The 21,717-nt window shown below is 41.7% G+C and overlaps 1 protein-coding gene across 4 annotated transcripts in view; it reads right to left on the bottom strand.

Moving 5' to 3' along the window:
• DOCK11 (dedicator of cytokinesis 11) overlaps positions 1-21,717 on the bottom strand; it is a 155,233-nt gene that overhangs the window by 48,540 nt on the left and 84,976 nt on the right. For 3 of the 4 annotated variants that reach the window (XM_039912359.1, XM_039912358.1, XM_029067561.2), the window contains exons 24-32: positions 19,603-19,721; positions 17,943-18,012; positions 17,726-17,851; positions 15,359-15,430; positions 13,878-14,024; positions 10,630-10,713; positions 9,799-9,910; positions 7,535-7,573; positions 5,366-5,544 (exon numbers count right to left, since the gene is read on the bottom strand). In XM_039912359.1, coding sequence (XP_039768293.1) covers positions 5,366-5,544; positions 7,535-7,573; positions 9,799-9,910; positions 10,630-10,713; positions 13,878-14,024; positions 15,359-15,430; positions 17,726-17,851; positions 17,943-18,012; positions 19,603-19,721 — 948 coding nt within the window. The remainder of the gene's footprint in view (positions 1-5,365; positions 5,545-7,534; positions 7,574-9,798; positions 9,911-10,629; positions 10,714-13,877; positions 14,025-15,358; positions 15,431-17,725; positions 17,852-17,942; positions 18,013-19,602; positions 19,722-21,717) is intronic. The other variant, XM_029067563.2, reaches the window with a different exon arrangement.

The following is a 21,717-nucleotide window of genomic DNA, read 5'->3' as shown; positions in this document are numbered from 1 at the left end:
CAAAGGACACACAGCGGACAAGTGGCAGAGTAGGGATAAAAATAACAATAATGGCATTTCTTAAGTGCTTACTATGTGCCAGGCACTGTTCTAAGCACTGGGGTAGATACAAGGTTATCAGGTTGTCCCATGTGGGGCTCCCAGTCTTAATCCCCATTTTACAGATGAGGTAACTGAGGTACAGAGAAGTTAAGTGACTTTCCCAAAGCTGTCACAGAGCTGACAGGTGGAGGAGTCGGGATTCAAACCCACAGCCTCTGACTCCCAAGACCGTGCTCTTTCCACTAAGCCATGCTATGCCCTTCTGACTCCCAAGCCCATGCTGTATCCGCTAGGCCATGATGCTTCTCACTAATTAATATTACTACTAGTGATAGGAGGTGGGGCCTGCCACCCGGGAATTGGCTAGGTTGGGCCTGAAAAGCTTAGCAGCAATAACTGTATAAGTGGCTGGGATCACTCCAGTTCTGTTCTCTCAGGTCTGCCTGGATTTGGGGAGTGATCTTTTGATTTTGGGCCTAGCCAGGCAGATAAATCTGCATAATAATTACAGTAATAATAATAGCATTGTTAAGTGCTTACTACGTGTCAAGCACTGTTCTAAGTGCTGGGGTAGATTCAACAACTGGATACATTGCTGGGATCATGACCATTTTCATAAGAGTTCCAAACATGGACGATGGCTGACCTGCCTGGGTTGGGCAGGCTCATCTTTTGAGATGACTTCTGGCTTGAAACATCTATTTAGGACTTACACACTTGAATGCTTGGCTTAAAATGAATGTTTAGGGAGAGACCACCGGGCAGAGAGAGGGTATGACCGTGGAGCCGGTGGCTGGCCCCAGAGTCATCCCTGGGCCTCCCGCCATTGGCCGTTTCAGTGCGGTAGCTGTTACACCTAAAACAGTACAGCAGTGTCTAATAATAATAATAACTGTGGTATCTGTTAAGCGCTTACTATGAGCCAGGCACTGTACTAAGCACTGGGGTTAATACCAGGTTGGACAGTCCTTGTCCCAGCTAGAGCTCACAGTCTTAATCCCTATTTTACAGATGAGGGAACTGAGGCGCAGAGAAGTAAAGTGACTTGCCCAATGTCACAGAGCAGACAAGTGGCAGAGCTGGAATTAGAACCCAGGGCCTTCTTACTCCCAGGCCCGTGCTCTATCCACTGGGCCATGGTGCTTCCCTAATATCCAGGGAAGGAAATTACACAAACTCTCTGTGTTCTTTCGGGCACAGTGTCAGCAAAGTGTGTTCCAACAGTGTCTACTGTCAGGACTTTGGTTGCACAATAACATCCCTAACAATAGCAATAACTTCATTGGTCATTCTGGAAAGTACAGAACCTCAGAAGTACAGCATGGAATTTCCCTGACAAGGAGAAGAGTAAAGAACAAAGTGGTTAGGGTTGAGGGCAACAAATTTAACTGACTGTAAATTAGGAGTTGTTTTCAAACCTAAACATGAAAGTAAAATGATACTACTACTGACTGTGGCGACCAAGATATATTTTTTGGTCATAATAGGCAACTGGAAATGCATTTGCCAAGCTAAAAAATCTAGCTCTTAATCCACTTCCAAGTTATATCAGAAGAGTAGGAAAATGACATCATGTAAATTTTAAGCTATATTATGGCAAACAGAAGGATAAGTCCTATATTAGGAAAGGAAAATAAAATGTTCATTTCAGCAATTTAACAATGAAAGAAAAAACAGACTCAAACTCAAATATTCTTTCCTTATCTCAGATCAGAGAGCTGCAGAGCAACGTTATTAAACTTCAAGTAGTTTACATTCAATGGCTTCCCTGAACATTACTTCATCCAAAGGAACGCAGGGCAAGAATTCAGTATTGCTTCCAACAGCCTATACATTTAAGCAACTGCTATTTTCTAATTGGTAAGTAGGATTTTCCATTAAAAAGGTTTATTTAACCATAAGTATATAATTCAATCTTGAAATCTGGGCCCACAAAAGCCAGAATGGACAACTCCAAAGCTTTGTATTTTATATATAAATAAAAGGGTATTTGTTAAGCACTTACTATGTGCCAGGCACTGTTCTAAGCGCTGGGGTAGATACAAGGTAATCAGGTTGGACACAGTTCATGACCCACATGAGACTCACAGTCTTAATCCCCATTTTACAGATGAGGGAATTGAGGCACAGAGAAGTGAAGTGACTTGCCCAAGATCACACAGCAGACAAGTAGTGGAGCTGGGACAAGAACCCATGGCCTTTTGACTCCCAGGCCCGTGCTCTATTCACTAGGCCATGCTGCTTCCCCAGTATATTAGATTAGAAAATAGCTCTAAGAGACGAGGCTGTAAAAATAAAAAAGCTACAGTGAGTTTTATATGTCCCGGATACTAGATTTAAGTATGACTAATAGAAATATTTGGTCTTTGCCCAGGTTGGATAAACAAGATATTTCTCATTTCATTTCAGTTTCTGTTTTTCCTTCCTCCTTGATTCTCTGTCACAGTTCCCTTCTAGCCTAGTATGGAATCACTGTACTAGTAACGAAGTATGGTCTCTTTGTTAATCAATAATCATATTTACTGAGCGCTTAATGTATGCAGAGCACTATACTAAGAGTTTGGGAGAGTACAATATATGTGCATGCGTGTTTTGTGAGGGTGACTGTGTCTCTGTGTGTTTCTGTGACCCAATGCATAGGGCCTACCTGTATCCCAGCTTGAGAACTCTGATTCTCGGTCCATGTGAAAGCATGATTCTGCAAGGACCTGCTTGGGCATGTTTCCTGAATGTGTATGGACTTGCATAAACTTTTGGCAGTGTGTTAGTTACACATTTGTGGGTAATGTGGGTGTGAGGTGAGTATGCTGAGGGTTGTTTGAGTGTTTGTGAGTTGAAGGGAGGTAGGTATCAATTAATATATAAGTATGCATGGGTTTTATATGGTCCAATCTTCTACTCCCAAACTGCCAAGGAGAGAGTGAGTGAGGCATGTATAAACACATAGGCGGCAGCATGGCCTGGTGGATAGAGTACATGTCTAGGAATCAAAAGGACCTGGGTTCTAATCCTGGCTCTGCCACTTGTCTACTGTGTGGCCTTGGGCAAGTCACTCACTTCTCTGTGCCTCAGTTACCTCATCTGTAAAATGGGGATTACAACTGTGAGCCCCATGTGGAACAGGGACTGTGTCCAACCTGATTACGTTTTAACTACCTCAGCACTTAGAAGAGTGCCTGACACATAGCAAGTGCTTAACAGATTCCATTATCATCATCATCATCACATGGTCTGTGTGGCCCAGAACAATTCTCCCGGTCACATAAGCACATAGCACTCAATCAAGAGAGAAACATATTCATCAAGAGATCCGTTCTCAACCAAAGGAGCAGCAGTGGCAGGGATGGCGAAAGAGAGAGACCATTACTAATGGCTGCCTGGAGTAACTGGGGCAATCGCTGAAACAGGAAAGATGAGCAGGTGGCGGTTGGTTACGCCGTTTCTCTCTCTGTCTGTGGCTAGTATAGCTAGGCTCTTGTGGGGCTTGTACATGGGGCTGCCATCACTGCTGGCTGCCAGAGTTCTTCTCTCTGCTGGCTTCTGCATACCCTAGGCCAGGAACTCTGTGCAGTCAGCAGTGTTGGCCTACCAGGCAGAGAAGAGGGATAGGTTTGGTGCCCAAACTCCCACCTCCCTGTGACCCCCAAAAATGCTCCTGTAGGGCGTGGAGCTGGGCACTGGCAATATGGCAGTAAGGGGGCCAGTCAGGTAGACAAGAGAGAGAGGGAAGAGATGTGATTGTCCTGCCTCCCCACCCCAAACCTGCTCCCTCAGGCTATGTGGGCCCCTCTCTCACACCTGTACAGCAGGGGACTGTGAGGGTGGCAGGATGCTAGGTTCATGTCTGAACGCTAAGCGCTCACTCAGTCACACAGCTGAGGATTAATTCTGAGCCAAGATCGATTCTGGCTCAGGACTAAGATGGCGACACTTTCAATTTTACATTTAGAGATTTCAGGAGCGTACGCAAATCAAGAGTCTGAAACCAACTCAATGTACACAGTTTTGCATAAAATATTGGCAAAGAAGGTGACCTTGGTATTTGATTATTTTTCTTTCAAATGGGCCTGTGGCATAGACCCTGTTTCCCACTCTGCTAAATCCTCACCCAGAACTAGAGCCAAAAAGCATCAGAGTAAGATAATAGTAATAATAATTGTGGTATTTGTTAAGTACTTACTATGTGCTAAGCACTGAGGTAGATACAAGATAATCAGGTCAGTCACAGGCCCTGTCCCATATCATGGCATAGTGGATAGAATATGGTCGTAGGTTTTAATCCCTGCTGCGCCACTTGTCTGCTGTGTTATCTTGGGTAAGTCACTTCATTTCTCTGTGCCTCACCCAAGAGCTTAGTACAGTGCCTGGCACATAGTAAGCGCTTAACAAATATCATAATTATTAGTATTATTATTATTGTTATGAGCTCACAGTCTAAGTATGGGGGAGAACAGGTACTGAATCTTCATTTTACACTTAATCAGTGGTATTTATTGAGCGCTTACTGTGTGGAGAGCATTGTAATAAGCACTTGGAAGACTACAATATAACAGAGTTGGTAGACACGTTCCCTTCCCACAGTGAGCTTACTGACAAGAGGGGGAGATGGACATTAATATAAATAAATTATGGATACATACATAAGTACTGCAGGGCAGAGGAAGGAGTGAATAAAGGGTGCAAGTCCAAGTTCAAGGCTGACACTGAAGGGAGTTGGAAAAGAGAAAATGAGGGCCTAGTCAGGGAAGATCTCTTGGAGGAGATGTGCCTTCAATAAGGCTTTGAAGGAGGGGAGAGTGATCTTCCATCAGGTAAGAAGACGAAGGGCATTCCAAGCCAGAAGCAGGACATGGGTGAGGGGACGGCAGCAAGATAGAGATCAAGGTACAGTGAGTAGGGGCATTAGAGGAGCGAAGTGTGCAAGCTGTGTTGTAGTAGGAAAGCATGAAGAAACTGAGGCAGAGAGCAGTGAAGTGACTTGCCCAAGGTCACAGAGTAGGCAAGTCGTGGAGCTGGGAAGAGAACCCAGGTTGTCTGACTTTTTCTACTAGACCCCGCTGTTTCACTCTCCCGAGTGGAGAGTAGAGTACATGCACACCTAGAACTGGGCTAGAACTCACCAGGCTAGAGTCATTTTCTTTAACCCCTAAAATTCCAAAATGGCCACAAGGAGTCAGAAGTTAAAAAACAACAAAAAATTCACCTATTTTTAAAGTTTATGTTGTCCGCAGCCTGTTTAGAAATGTCTACAATGATTTAAACATCTACAAAAAACTCAAATTTCATGTCTTATATTGCAGAAAATAGATTACCAACCCCTTACCTTATGCTGGTATCGTGTGTCGAATGCGTGTTTGATGAAAAGATTCTTTAAAACACTGATGGCCGTAGATCTGATATCATAGTTGTCTTGAAGAGCAACAGATGCTTCCCTCAGAAGTAAACCCACCAAAAAGTGATTTTTGCAGTACTCATCTGATAAACTGTACTCAAGGTTTGAATCTGCAGTGAGCAAAAAATGACAAACCCCAAATTAATACAGTTCTTTCCACATAAGCATAAAACAAATGCTTGTTTTTATTATAGATGGTTAATACAGATAAGTCATGCTAATTTACTAGCAACAAAGCTATGCTCTCAGCCTATTATGAATTAGTTTATCTGGATCATTCTTTATACTCCCAATTTCTATGAAAGACAGGAGAATCCATTCAATGAGGGCAAAATTAATTGAATAGCTGTTATTGGGGAACTTGGTCAATGGCTAGGAACATACCATTTTAACTTAATCATAAGCTAGGAGAAACATATTTTTATGGGAGCAAAAGGAATCCCGTTTAACATGATTATGAGCAACATAGGACTATGGCATTTTTTCAGATTCTAATAATTTTAAGTAAATTCAATCATTTTTATGGTATTTGTAAGCCCTTACAATGTGCCAGGCACTGTTCTAAGTGCTGGGATAAATACAAAGTAATCAGGTAGAACACAGTTCATGTCCCACATGGGGCTAACAGTCCTAATCCCCATTTTACAGATGAGGTAACTGAGGCCCTGAGAAGTTACTGAGGTTGTCACACAGCAGACAAGTGGCAGAGCTGGGATTAGAACACAGGTCCTTCTGACTCCCAGGCCTCTGCTCTATCCACTAGGGCACACTGCTTTCTTGCTGAGGAGAATACGACTGAGTACTCATTTACCTTTTCCTACCTAGAAAATAGAAAGTAAAAAGGAAGCCAGCATCAGGGCCATTCAGTACTTACTGACTGCTCGGTGTTTTGATAAAACTATTTTACTGCCCTGAGTATAGTAGCTGGAACTGTTCTCCGTTCTCAATAGGTATTACTGAACTAAGAAAACTGCTTCTTCCCACACTTTGTCACAAAATGGATAAACAAAAACTTCTCTTTCTCCCACAAAACCACCACCTCCTTAATCTCCACTCCTCCATCCTTCAGTAATAACAATAACAGTGGCATTTGTTAAGTGCTTACTATGTATCGCTCTTGCACCTGGATTTGCATGCTTTATTCACCCCTCCCTCAGGGCTACAACACTTCTGTATGTATCTCTAATTTATTTATATTAACATCTGTATCCTCCCCGCCGTTGCAGGCAAGGAACATATCCACCAACTCTGTTATAGTGCACCCTCCCACTGTTGAACCCAAAATGTTCTTGAAACCCTAAATTTTTTTCCCATTGAATCGCAATGCTTGTGCCGAGTTATTATTGTATTTTTCTGTCTAGTTCACCAAGCAGTATCCACAGGTCAATTAATATACATCCTAGGTATAGTGAAATTTAGGGAATTTTTTAAGATCACTTGACATTCATTGGAAAGCCTCAAAATAGAACTCTGGGTTTCTGATCCTCCATCTTTTCTTCCCTCCCAAGCGCTTAGTAGAGTGATCTGCCCACAGTAAGACTGGGATAAACACAACTGATTGTTTGACTGATGTGTCAAGCACAGTACTAAGTGCTTGGGTAGATTCAAGAAAATCAGATCAGATCCAATGCCTGTTATGGGGTTCACAGCCTAAGAGGGAGTGAAAACAGGTATTTCATCTCCATTTCACAGATGAGGAAAGTGAGGCCCAGAGAAGCTAAGTGACTTGCAGGCAACTGGTGGAGCTGGGAGTAGAACCCAAATCCTCTGAGTCCCTGGTCCATGCTCTATACACTAGGCCACACTGCTTCTCTCTCATCCCATATTCCCTTTCAGGTTTCCATTCCACTTAACTCTTGCTCTCCACTTGTCTATGAGGAAGATTTATTTAAGTGATGCCCCAGAAGAAGGGTTCCCAAGTGAGGCTACTTATTTAGGCCATTGCCCAAGGGCAAAGTTGAAGAGGAAGGGAGGGAAGGAGGGAAGGAGCATTGTTAATGGATGGAAAAAATCTTATAGCAAAAATCAGGGTACTTTAGGTACTTTAGTTAGCAAGCAAAAACTAGTTGATTTAAATTATAGGGATTCAGTTAAACCTACCTACAGAAGTCAAACGGTCCACAGCAAATGAAAAAAAATCTAATTAATATGTGAAAAGAAAAGGGACAAATAAAAACACAGTAACCAAAAGATGCATTAAAACATGCAATAAACTTTAGATGTGGAAATATGCTGGGGACTTTTTTTTTTTAAAGATCTGTTATATAGATTCTATTACATTATTGTTCCTTTTGCTACCTTTCTCTTATATCCAAGCAGCAACAAAACATTTTTATGTATGTTTCCTTTTGGCAGCACAATTTCATGTTAAAATTTTTGACAATTTCTAATCTTTGTTGAGGAGGATTAGTATCATCGTTTAAATCCAAAATGACAGACTAGAGCAAATTTACCAATGCCCAGCTTCACATCTAGCAGAATTAAAAGTAGCACATCTTGACGACATGCAAAGAGATTGTGTGTGCATGCGTATGTGTGTGTGTATACACATGCAAGCATGTGCACACATGCAGAACAATGAAACCACATTGCAAGCGAGAATTCAACTGATTCTACCATTCTTGCTTATTCTTGCTATTACTTAGCTACATATTACTTATTACTTATTCATCCTTCTATTGGGACCCAAATTCCCTATTTCATGTGGTAACTTTTTTAAAAGCCTCTTGGGTTGTGTTTTTTTTTTAATTTGAAGGGCTTTAATCTCTACTGAAAATGAAATTCTGGGCTCCTTCTGGACATCTGTTGTACTGTTCTATAGGATGGCAGATTGTTTTAGGCAGGATGAGTGAAAAACCATGAATGTGACAAGAGCATTAATTACCTAAATTTTACTAGTTGATATATCCTGGGCACATCTTGATAGCTGCCTTTCCCTTGAGTATTCTGGTCATCACCCAGTTTAATTTCCTCAAAAGAAACCCATGAGATTGTAGAAAAGAACAAGTTTGGTCTAACAGAAGCACCCAAATGTGGGCACCTCTCATTATGCTGCTTCAATCCATGTTAAGATCATTATGCTGATAACCTGATCGAGTTGTTAAAAACCTCTTGGGCATTTAAATGGAGGCTCACGAGAAAGGATTAAGTGATGGAAGGTTTAGGCCTACCCATCAAGAGGAGCAAATTTTCCTGCTCTGGAAACCTCAGAAATTAAGTACTTTTTTCCTGTCGAGCTATGCAAAGCTAGCTCTGTGTCCCCTCCCTCCTGATCCCGCCCCCTGCGTCCCTGTGACTTTTCTCACCACATCTTCAGTGCTCCCCCCCCCTTTTTTTTTTTTTTTACCTTCAGCTCCAAGATGATGGACCTCATTGCTGCTGCTTCTACCACCCTGGCGCTCTCTGTGTCTACGATCTCTGCCTTCTCAGGTTTCAAAACTGGGGTGGAGGATATGTGTTTTGGGGGCGGGAATGGCATCAAACTGGGGTGGCATCGGAGGAAACAGCAGATAGTGCTGGTGACAGGGAAGAGCTTGGCTCTTTCAGACCCCTTGAACCTCTCCATCTCCTCCTCCATCTTATCAACACCTCCATCTGCTCTACACTTATCCCATCCCAAGATGGCCCCAGCCCCTCCCTGATTCTGCAGTCCCAGAAGGGGCCAGAGCAGCAGAAGTAGCAGAAAAATGTGATAAAACTCTAGTCAAAAAAGGGAACTTGCAAAAGCTACGACTTAATCAGCCATCACTATAAGAGGAAACGGGGTCTGCTGGGCTAATTTGGAACCAGCTACAGGACAAAGTTGGAGAGGGGAGATTAACTCTGATGGAATGGAAACGATGTCATTTGTACTGAATAAAGACACAATACTGAGCAGAACAAGAATCCAGTTCTCCTGATTCTGGTTCAGTGGGTTTCTGCTCTATTTTGTTGCCTTCCTATACTGCAATTCAGTATCAGAAATGCAAACTTCTCTTCATAAACCTGGCCTCACCCACAGAGGTCCAGGCGTAGAGAGTGGTGAGTCTGTGATCTCTAAAACCTCAATGTCCAGGGAAGTCCGAATGTCCAGGGAACTACTATGGGTTGGGGCTTTTAAATTGTGTGGGAGAGTCTGGGGTCTGTACTGGAGCTATGGGTTGTGAGGAGGTGGAGGACAGAAGAGGCTTAACTACTAAGTGTTTTGGGTTCTGGATTACCCACTAGGTCTCTGATCAAGAGGTATAAAATTTCAGGGCACACTAACAATGGTATTTTTGAAGTTAACACAACAATCATCACAGAGAAAACTTGACAAAACTAGTTCAAATTAAACAAATTCTACATACTAAAACACTCAGGCTAACAAAAATGTAAATGCTTACCTTGAACTCTCTGAAGCTTGGGTTTTGCAAATGGCATGGGTAAATTTAAAGGAATGTAATGTTCATGATTGCAAACTGTTTGCAAAAATTCAAATTTGTATTCAGAGAGAACCTGGGTTAGAAAAAAGTATGTTTATTACTGCATTTTCAGATGAATTTACAATTGTAGTTCAGATAGAGCTTTTACACCACACCATTTAAAAAAATTATATACACATAAAATCACAGAGCTTTCAAGATCATGTAGGCAAGGCAAAACTACCCTTATATTCACCAAGATATCTGTCTAACCTACCTCAAAAATCTCCAGAGACAAACATACCCTCTTCTCTCTGTCTCACAATCATTTGACACAGAAAACTACTTTGTTAAAAAAAGTTCAGTTTGCTGAAATTACATGGAACTCTCATAAAGAGCTCAAACCACATATCAAACATTCTAAGGATGCAAATAGAGGAAAGCTGGAGAAAGGAAATGCTTATCCACTTTGCCTAAATTCAATTAGGAAGTCACTGGCTGAACTGGAATAGAAATCCACTATTTGTCTTCTTTTTTCCCATCAGGCGCACCAAGTTCTTTTTCCTTGATCAATATAGATTATAGGTTATCTTAAAAGTGGCCTTGCAGTTGGTGCTATAATATGGGGTTTTGAAGGGTCTGAAGCTCTACACTACAATTAACATAAATTGATTACACCATTATGCATAAATATCATTTTTTAGCTATTAATGCAAGAAAATACAGACCATAAAAATGTAATTGTCAACTAAGTCAGTCAAGGTACATTTTCTATGAGTTTTCACTGGATACTTTATGACACTTTTAACCCACCTTGGGATCTTTTGGGCTGAATCCAGATACATAGTCATTGATTAAATTGAAGATAAATCCTCTGTCCATAAACGTCAAGCACCGCTGGAGAAATCAAATCAAAGGATGTCCATGACATATTTCTCAGTGTTTTTAATAAGACATCATTAATTATACCTCACTGAGCCTTTCAATCCTCATTTTCCAGATGAGAAATTCAAAACCCATGAAAGAATAAGCGAGTCTCAAAGCAGCAAAAGGGATGAGAGTTGGAACACCCTACCCCCTCCACCGCACTATAATTTTCAGGACTTCATCTTGACCTTTCCACCTGGCAGTCTCACTAGCCAAATCTACACATTATAAAGTGAAAATGAGGGCTAGTAGTCCCCTCTCTAGATTTAGCAGGGAATGTGTCTGTTTGTTGTTATACTGTACTCTCCCAAGTGCTTAGTACAGTGCTTTCCACACAGTAAGCGCTCAATACATATGATTGAATAAATGAATGCAGTGAATTTGTCTAGGCCAGTTAGGCTAAGAGCAGCCATTTTGTTCCAGGCAGTCCTAGCCTAAGATATTGTTCCACTCCTCTGTCCTGCCCACTCTGCTGATGCTCCTATCCCTGTTGGCTCATGTCCCGCCCCTGTCATACCCAGCATGGACATGGTTGAGCACCTCCTTCCTCAATCCCATGCCCTCCACCCCCATCCTCTAGTGGTAGTAACAATAATATCAGTAATACTTATTGCAGCCACTTGGTGCAGGGCACCCTACCATACACTCATTCCTTGCCCACAATAAGTTTACACTTTAGAAGAAGAGATAAAAATATTGACGATTAGAGAGGTCAAAATAGATAACTCAATAAAGATACATATATATGTATATGAGTTCTGAGGATGGAAATACATAAGTTCACATGTACCAGAGCCGACTGATGGGTTTCTATGACTTAAGATTTCGATGAGTTACTTAGGGAAGTCTCAGCGTGGCTTAGTGGAAAAAGCATGTGGCTGGGAGTTGGAGGAGCTGGGTTCTAATCCCAGCTTCACCACGTGCCTGTTGTTTTACTGGGAACCAGTTACCTCATCTGTAAAATGGGGATTGAGCCTGTGAGCCCTATGTGGGACATGGACCATGTCCATGATTTCGTATCTACCCCAGAGCTTAGTAAGGTGGGATTTTAGGAAAGCTTTAAATGCGGGGAGAGCTGTGACTGTCAGATTTGGGGAGGAAGTGAGTTCCATATTGGGAGAACAGAATGAGAGAGAGGATGGAGGATGACTAAGGAGGAAAGAAGACAGTTGGAGCATAGCAAGTAATAATAACAGCATTTATTAAGCACTTGTGTGCAGAGCAGTGTAGTAAGCACTGGGAGAAAAACACACACAGTTTCTGACCCTTGTGGGGCTCACAATCTAAAAATGGGTGAAGAAAGCAGGTAGATAAGCTGGGTTGAGGGGGTGGACAGCCTTGAAGCTGATTGTGAGGAGTTTTTAGTTTGATGTAGAGAGACATAGGAAACCAAGATAGGGTTCTGAGGAGAGAGGAGAGGACAGAAGAGATATGGATGAAGCAATACTCCACGATCTGCATGACTTCGGGCAGTGTAGACCGAAGAGGGGAAAGGCTGGAGGCTGGGAGCCCAGCTAGGAGGCTGAGGTGATATCTACCCACACTACGATGAGAATTTGTACCAAGATGGTAGCAGTCTGAGTGGAGATGAAGGAGATCCAGAAAGAACCGGAAGGGAGGATTTGGCAGTGACTGAATGTGAAAGTTGAAAGACAGCAAGGCTGACACTGAGGTTGATACCGAGGGCGGGTGTTATCAACTGAGTTGGGAAAGTTAGGGGAGGAATGGGTCTGGGGGAAAGATGAGGAGTTCTGTCGACAGGTCATTTAAGTGGGGATGGCCTGGAGGCAAGAGGAGATGCAGGATTGCAGATCACATGAGAGGTCAGAGCTAGAGAGAGATTTGGTCTCTAGCAGAAAGGCAAGGCAGGTTTGGAATTGAAGCTAGGATCCAACATGGAAGTGGGAGATGGGAGGTGACAGCAGTGGGTGGGTGTCCCTAAAGCCGGGGTGAGAGGATAAAGTTTAAAGGTGGATAAGGTCAGGGGGCAGAGGATGGGATTAGGAGATGGAGGGTCACATGAAGGGAAAATACTGTTTTGTTTTTTAACATGGCCTAGGGGAAAGAGCACCGGCCTGGGAATCAGAGGTCCTAGGTGCTAATCCCAGCTCTACCACTTGCCTACTGTGTGACCTTGGGCAAGTCACTTAAACTTCTCAGGGCCTCAGTTTCCTCAACTGTAAAATGGGGATGAAATACCTGTTCTCCCTCCTACTTAGACTGTGAGCCCCACGTGGGACAGGGACATTGTTCAACCTGATTAACTTGTATCTACCCCAGTGCTTAGAACAGTGCCAGACACATAGTAAGCGCTCAACAAATACCATAATTATTATTTCCTAAACAAGAGTTTCCAGCAACAGGGAGATTTCTGTGCCTTAGCCAGTAAGAGCTAACCAGAAGTTCACTTGGAGAGGAAAGTGCTTAAACTACCTTTGCAGCTAGATACATTTGTAGGTAGCCATTGGCAAGTGATGGGATGCAAGGACTCTTAGCCAGGGGAATAAGGGTTATGGCACCAACATCACCTCAGGGCACACCATTGGAGGGGCCAGTGGGTGATGTGGCAGCCAGATGCGGGGGAACCTCCCAACTCTGACAGGATTTTCTATTCAGAACTTTGGAAACCCAGAAATTCTGAGATCCACCAAAGGTAAGAATAAAATTGTTAGCAATAGCATTTGTATTTTTACTATTATTATTGCAATGTGACATGGGTTCATGAGGACTTCGCAAACTTTTCCATATGACTACATTAGGTTTCAGTATGTGTGAAAGTCACACAGTGAGTGAAACTCACCCACTGCCACGTGGACCAGGGTGGGCCCCCTAGGGAAGGAGAGGCAAACTTTTGCCACCGCAGGGTAGCCAAATGCAGAAGTCAGCTATGGGTCCAGCCTCTTAAAAATCAACAAAATATTAGCAATTTTATGCTCTTCCACCTGTCCCCTGCTCCCGATCTTCCCACTCCTCTACGAAAGAAGCAGGGCACATCAATGGCAGGTTGGCTGACAATGAAGTTGAGAAATGTTGGGTTTTTTCCCAAGTTACAAGGTTGCCACATCAGTGCTAACAATTGGTTGGAACCCTGTCCAAAACTCACTTGTTTGGTTCACCCTCTGGTTTTTACTCACCTTCAGGAAGTTGGCCAGACTGAAATTGACATTTCTCGACTCATCTGGGATCTCACCATAGCGAATAGTTACATGAGGAATTATTGCCAGAAGCAGCGAATGCAAAACGTGATGGTATGACTCAGGAAACCGCTGAGCTCTGGGAAGCTGAAATTAAAAATTGCACATTTATGGACAATGTGGAGTGTCACAATATTATTATCATGGTCATATGGTAATTTGGTAACAGTAATATGAAAATGGTATTATTTAGGCATTCACTATGTGCTGAGTATATTACTCTCAACACTGGCATAGAGCCAAACTAACCAGACCAGACCAAGTCCCTGTCCCAGAAGGGCCTCACAATCTAAGAGGAGGGAGAAAAAGTGTTTGAGAAGGGCCTCATAATCTAAGAGGAGGGGGAACAAGTGTTTGATCCCCATTTTACTGAGTCATAAAGAAGGTAAATTTCTTGCTTAAAGTTCTGTGTAGCAGGCAAATGGCGGAGCTAGAACTGGAGTCCAGCTCTCCCGACTCCCAGGCCCCAGGCCCTTTCCATTAGACCATATGCCTGTCTACTTGTTTTTTGTTGTCTGTCTCCCCCTTCTAGACTGTAAGACCGTTGTTGGGTAGGGATTGTCTCTATCTGTTGCCGAATTGCACTTTCCAAGCACTTAGTACAGTGATATGCACACAGTAAGTGCTCAATAAATAGTTGAATGAATGAATAAATGAACCACATTGCCTTCCCTATTCACCAGTCACCATGTTAAACAAGGAAATAAAATTCTTTGGGAAACAACAAACCCGTTACTAAAATGATCTGTTCACACTCCAAAGTGAGGCCAACTGATTTGAAGAGGAAGTTTATCCAGGTCACGTAAGCACTCATTGCCCTCCTCAGACATAACTGACTCCACATCTCTAGAAGTATATTCTTCCTCCTCCCATACAAGCCCTCACCTCATTTCCCTTTTAAACACCTCTTGATTTCTAAAGGGCCAGTTCTGCTCAGCTCTCAACGAAAATTCTTTCTCTTCACTCAAGAACTAACCTTCTGAATGAAAAGGGGACCTTTCGAAGTCCACACATTTCTTCTACCAGAAGTGACCTCAACAAGAAAAGCCCACAAAACTCAATACAAAACCAAGACTTCAAAATAAGGTATTTGTGTACAAGACAAGTCGGAATCATCTCTGCCCTTTCAACTTTGGTTGTGAATGTCCTGGCTTTCTCTCTCAGGGTGCTGAACCTATTATCACAGAGCTGACGTAGCAAATAACTTTGCCGGTATTGTAAATAAATACCGAGATTGATTGGTTGATCTCCTCTTAGAATTATGTGGAACTTTAGTTTACAAGGGGTGACATTTCAAAAACTAGAAAAAGTGAAACAAGGCCTATAAAAACAAAAAAGATTTATATTTTTTTAGAGAAACATATCCAAAAGAGGTGCACTTTGGCTCCCTATATCTAAATTTCATGTTTGAGGTGATTTACCTTAATTTTGTTTTCTTCTAGTAAGTATGTGGCCATAGACTTTGCCAGAGCTTCAAAGAAAAACCACGAGTACTGGAACAAACAAAGTTATTGTTAAGATTTTTACATAAAAAATACTAGACCTCACTGTAAACTAAATATTATATATCTTTTTGTTGAGTTGTAATGAAGTTTTATTATGAATTCAAGCAATTATTGATATTTTAAAAAGATTTTTTAATCTATAAAAAATCCAAAATACAGGACTTCTTAAAAACAAGAGCATAACATTAAAATGCCTGCAACAACACTGCCATCCACAATTATGAATGCTCCAAAATTCCTTTCTTACATCACACTAGACAAAACCTAACAGCTTCTTGGCATATTCCAACAGTGGGGAATAAACTTGATTTTACCTCAAATTATACAAGGGGATGTAAAATTTAGGATTGGGAAAGATCCTATAGACATTCCAGCCCTATCATTCCATGACCATCATCAAAAAGTATTTGTTAGTGATCCAGGATTAGTCAGTCTCACAAAAACAAGAGAGAATAGGGAAAGGAAAACAGATGTTTTTTAGATTTGGAAACAATAATGCAAAAAAACTTGGAAAATAACTTTTACCAGCAAATCCAGAAATGCTCTAAACCGCGAAAACTCCTATAATTGAAAAAATGCAATTGCCTCATGGAGTTTGGTCATTACAGCACATTTGGTATTGGTCCAACTGGGCCTCCAGTAAGAGGTCTGCATGAATCTGAAGTCCCTTCAGATTTAGATCACTGCTCTGAGTGAACCTGAGGTGCCCAATATGAGAGTCTTACTGATTGGAGCATTAAATTTATCCTGAATAAGCCTATGAGACTGTCAGGTTAAGGCATAAATTACCAAGAATATTCTAGCCTTTGGACAGTATTTGGCACTGTGAATTCCAGAGAACTTTTACAGTACTCTGATTATAAGATTTCAATAAATCTTGAACTGAACTCGGATCAAAGATGACAAACAAAAGAAATTCCAGATCCCCTGACACCATTAGAGACAAATGAGAGAAAGAGACCACTGATTATTCCAAATAACTAAAAGGAGGTTTAAGTGAGAAAAAAGGCTCTCAATCCAGACTGGTTTACCAATTAGGTGATGCTATTTGGTTAATTGGTTGTGACGGGTGATGTTGGAGACCAAAGAGAAACAGGAAGGAGAAGGGAAATTTATAGATAATAAATGGAATCCTCTAGACTGTAAGCTTGTTGTGAGTGGGGAAATGTCTATCAATTAATAATAATAATAATAATAATAATATAGTATTTGTTAAGTGCTTACTAAGTCCCAAGGCATCATACTAAGCACAGGGGTGGATACAAGCAAATTGGGTTGGATATAATCCCTGCCCCACAGGGAGTTTACAGCCTTAATCCATTTTACAGATGAGGTAGCTGAAGCCCAGAATAGTGAAATGTGACTTGCCCTAGATCACACAGCAGACGAGTGGTGGAGCTGGGATTAGAAGCCAGGTCCTTCTAACTCTCAGGCCCGTGCTCTATCCACTAGGCCATACCACTTTTCGGCTTCTCAACTGTGTTATATTTTATTCTCCCAACGCTTACGTACCAGTTCATGGCACACAGTAAATGCTCAATAAATATGATTGACTGATGAAACTTCAAGGCCTAGGGGGCAGATTGGAGTTGCTGGCCTACCAGAGGCCCATCTACTGCCCCAGAGGCAGGTTGTCCAATGAAAGACTCTGGAGCTTCCATAGTCGGTTTCAGTCTTTCCAGAACTCCTTCCTCAGGGTGTCTAGCGATAGCTTATCCCATTCCCTGATGCTGAGTGTTTTCCCAAACTGCTGTGGTGGGAATTGAGATGGACCTCCTACACTCACATGCATGGTGTACGTATCTACATGAATATCTCTAGTTCAGTACCATGCACATGATTAAATCATTGGTATTTTATCGTGTGCAGAGCATTGTACTAAGCACTTGGGAGAGTCCAGTAGAATAGGTAGACACAATCTCTACCCTCAAAGACCTTACAATCCAGAGGGTGAGGAAGACATTAAAATAAGTTACAGTTAGGGGAAGCAAGCAGTTATTTCCTCAATAAAGATTACCTAACGAACATGTCTAGCAACTCTACTGCATTGTTCTCTCCCAAATGTCTAATATATTACTTGGCACAGAGTAAGGGCTCATTAAGCCTCACTCACTGATTGACTAATTAATGATAATTCCATGCATGTAGAGTTTCTGGCCTCAGCATACCAGAGTGAACTGACCTACAGCCAAACCTTCTCCCAGCCCAGCCCTGCCTTCCTTTCAGCTGCCCCTTCCAATCACACTTTTTCTACATAATGAACCATCAAGTCTGGTTCCTTACCTTAAGCAGTTTGTTTATGGATAAAAAATCTGCAGACAGCTTCAATATCGAGGTCATTGCAATGGCCAGGATTTCATGGGTCATCTTAGCCTGGGCAGCGTTTGGTTTCTCTGCTCGGAATCCATACTATGAAACATGAGAAGGAAACTCTTAATCCAAAGGAAGTATATTTACTTTGTTTTGTAAAACTGCCTGAAAGGTAAACTTCCCCACTCACCTTTATAAAGGATCGTAAATAATGATCCAGTCCTTCCTCATGGCACTTTGACACAATATGAAGGAGAACCCTGAAACAACATGTTTAAAATTCAGAAGACTCAGAAAAATAAATACAAAAAGTGATTTTCTTCTAATGTAATTTAAACCATTCCCTCTTCATATACTAGCTCTAAAAATTCCAACCTCATCTCTAACCTCCAACAAGATCTAACCCTGTCCTTGGTTCTGAGACAATTAAAAAGCTGGAGGACAATAAAGAAAGGGTAAAAAGAAACTGGATTGATCCAAACAAAATAATATCACAATCATCACCATCAATGATATTTATTGAGACCTTTCTCTGTACAAAGCACTCTAATCAGTGCTTTGGGAGAGTACAGTACAACAGACTTGGCAGATATGTTCCTTGCTCACAGTGTGTTTACAATCTAGAGGAGGAGATACACACTAATATAATTTATAATATATAATTTACAGATATGCACATAGGTGCTGTCGAGTTGAGGATGGAGCAAATATCATATAATAATAATTATGGTATTTGTTAAGCACTTACTCTGTGCCAAGCACTGTTCTAAGTGTTAGGGTAGATATGAGATAATCAGGTTTTCTCACGTGGGACTTAGAGTCTTAATCCCAATTTTACAGTTGAGATAACTGAGGCACAGATAAATTAAGTGGCTACCCCCATACTCAATCTGCCACCAAATCCTGTCAGTCCCGTCTTGACAACATTGCTAAAATCTGCCCTTTCCTCTCCATCCAAACTGCTATCATTCTGATAAAAGTACTTATCCTACCCCAACTTGACTACTGCATCTGCCTCCTCGCTGGTCTCCTGTCTCTCCCCACTCCAGTCCATACTTCACTCTGCTGCAACAAAAACGTTCAGTCCATGTCTCCTCACTCCTCAAGAACCTCCAATGGATGCCCGTCCACCTCTGCACCAAATAGAAACTCCTTACCATTGGCTTTGAAGCACTTAATCGGCTTGCCCCATCCTACCTCACCTCACTGATCTCCTACTACAGTCCAGCCGGCACACTCCACTCCCCTAACACCAGCTTACTCACTGTGCCCCGAACTCGTCTATCTCACCGCCAACCCCTTTCCCACGTCCTCCCCTTACCCTGGAACGCCCTCCCACTCCATAAACGCCAGACCACCACTCTCTCCCCCTTCAAAGCATTACTAAGTCACATCTCCTCCAAGAGGCCTTCCAATTAAACCCTCTTTTCCCCAGTTCGCTCTCCTGCCATCTATGCATTGGAACACTTATGCACATATCTTTAAACTATATATTATAAATTATTGATTTATATTAATGTCCATCTCCCTCTCTAGACAGTAAGCTCGTTATGAGCAGGAAACGTGTCTGCTAATTCTGTTGCACTCTCCCAAGCACTTAGTACAGTGCTCTGCACATAGTAAACACTCAATAAAAACCACTGATCGACTGATACAGTATCCATCTAGCATGCGCCATTTGGAACTTTTTTAAATGTTCAGGAATTGAGTATTCTAAAAAGACAAAATCTGATTTACAATACATCAGCAAAGGCAAAGTGTTGTATGAGGTGATGGGGGGAATTATTGAGAGTTGTAAAAGAACAAGTCACTGTTCTCAGGAAGCTCACATATTTTTCCCTGAAACTCACATGGTACAGTTGACAGCAACTTCATCGTCTTGGGTCATGTTTGTGAGAACCCGAAAGAGTTGCATAAGAATCACAGGTAGAAACTGTATCATTACTTGGATCTCCATTGCATGTAAACACTGAAATGAAATATTTGAAACACAAATATACATGTTTACTACACAACACTACTAATTTTCAAATCAAATAAAGTTCAATATAAACAACAAAGACCAAGGGAACACACTGCTGATGTAAATGCAATCTCTAACTAGTTTTTCAAATAAACATAACTCCTTTGAACCTAGTTTTTATAAAATCAATTCCAGAATTGACATTCGCTGATAATCAATCAGTGGTATTTATTGAGCACTTATTAGGTGTAGAACACTGTGCTGAGTGCTCAGGAGAGTACAACAGAACTAATAGACATGTTCCCTGCCCGTGATGAGGTTAAGCATTATTTGCTAGCACCTGTCAGTTTTCTTTAAGACAGAAAATCTCTAAATGTGATTTTTATTACAGGTTTGTGAGGTAGAAGGCAGATTATTACAAGAAAATATACATCATATCCAACTATACCCAAACAAACCATGCTGCACAGCACCTTGGATTTCTCTACAGCGCTTTTATTTCCCCAGGCATCTTAACATTATTTATCTCATTTTTAATCCTCGCAATATCCCTGTGAGGTAGGGTAAAATGGGGCATTACTATCCCTATTTTATGGATGAGGAAACTGAGGCACCGAGAAGTTAAGTCACTTGCTCAAGGTCACACAACCAGCCACTGTCAGAGCTGGGACTAGAACTCGGGTCCTCTGACTTCCCAAACCAGGCTCTTTCTACTTATCAAACAACTTTCTAAATAAAATATTGTGATTTTGTCTGCTTACATTTGTACATCCATCCATATCAGTATTTGGATATAACAAGAGGTGGTCTTTCTAGGTACCTATTGACTCATGCTTCATAGCACTTAGGTGCGTATCCATAATTTATTGATTTATATTCATGTCTGTCTCCTCTCCTAGACTGTAAGCTCACCATGGGCAGGGAGAGTGTCTACCAACTCTATTGTGCTGTACTCTCCCAAGTGCTTAGTACAGAGTTCTGCACACAGTAAGTGTTCAATAAATACAATTAATTGCCATGTTATTCCATCTTGCAATTGAAGATATAAATTCTTCATGGGCTATTTTATCATTTTGCCACTGGATGGCAATATCGTGCCATAAAAACAACAGCCAAACCCTCTCGGCCTCACGAAAACATCAGGAAAGGGAGAATACTGAACACAAACCTTTCCATTACAGTTCTGTTTAGTCATTCCTAAGGACTACCCTGTCTCATGGGCAAAGTCCTGGGACTTTTCTGATGCTGCGTCCAATTCTCATCTCTGCATTTTTTCCAAGTGCATAGTATAGTACTCTGCACACAGTTCAGTCATTGACTGAATTCAGTACTTTTGCACACAGTAGGAGGTTACTAAATACAATTATTATTTTTACTATACTTAGGGGAAGGACTAAGTTGCCCAAAGAACTTGGACAACATGAGCAGTAAGTCTAGGGAAGATGGAGGAGATTTGGGGCAAGGGAACAAAAAAGATGGCCTACAGATCAATCAATATAGATTAATAAAGTTATTTATCAAATTTTTACTTTGGGCAGAATATTGTACTAAGCACTTGGGAGAATATAATACAGAGTCAGCAGACATGTTCCCTGCCCACAAGATGCTTACAGTCTAGAGGGGAAAACAGACGTTGTTAACATCTGCTACTGCTCTTCTACTGGAAGAATAACTGAACAGAAGGGTAGACGATAAACAACTGTATACACTGCTGGGATCATCACCATTTTCAAAAGAGTTCCAAATATGGACGGTGACTGACCTGCCTAAGTTGGGCAGGCTCATCTTCTGAGATGACTTCTGGCTTGAAATATCTATTTATGACTTACGCACTTGAACGTTTGGCATAAAATGAATGTTTAAGAAGAGGCCACTGGGCAGAGAGAGGGCATGATCGTAGAGCCAGCAGCTGGTCCCAGGATCATTCCTGGGCACCCCGCCAGTGGCCACTTTCAGTGTGGTAGCTGCCACACCTTAAACAGTGCAGCACTGTCTAATAATA

This window comes from Ornithorhynchus anatinus, chromosome 6 (assembly GCF_004115215.2).
Source record: "Ornithorhynchus anatinus isolate Pmale09 chromosome 6, mOrnAna1.pri.v4, whole genome shotgun sequence".
NCBI classification, from domain to species: Eukaryota; Metazoa; Chordata; class Mammalia; order Monotremata; family Ornithorhynchidae; genus Ornithorhynchus; species Ornithorhynchus anatinus.
Note: the sequence above shows the minus strand (reverse complement) of the source record. Positions and strands in the feature narration are given on the sequence as shown.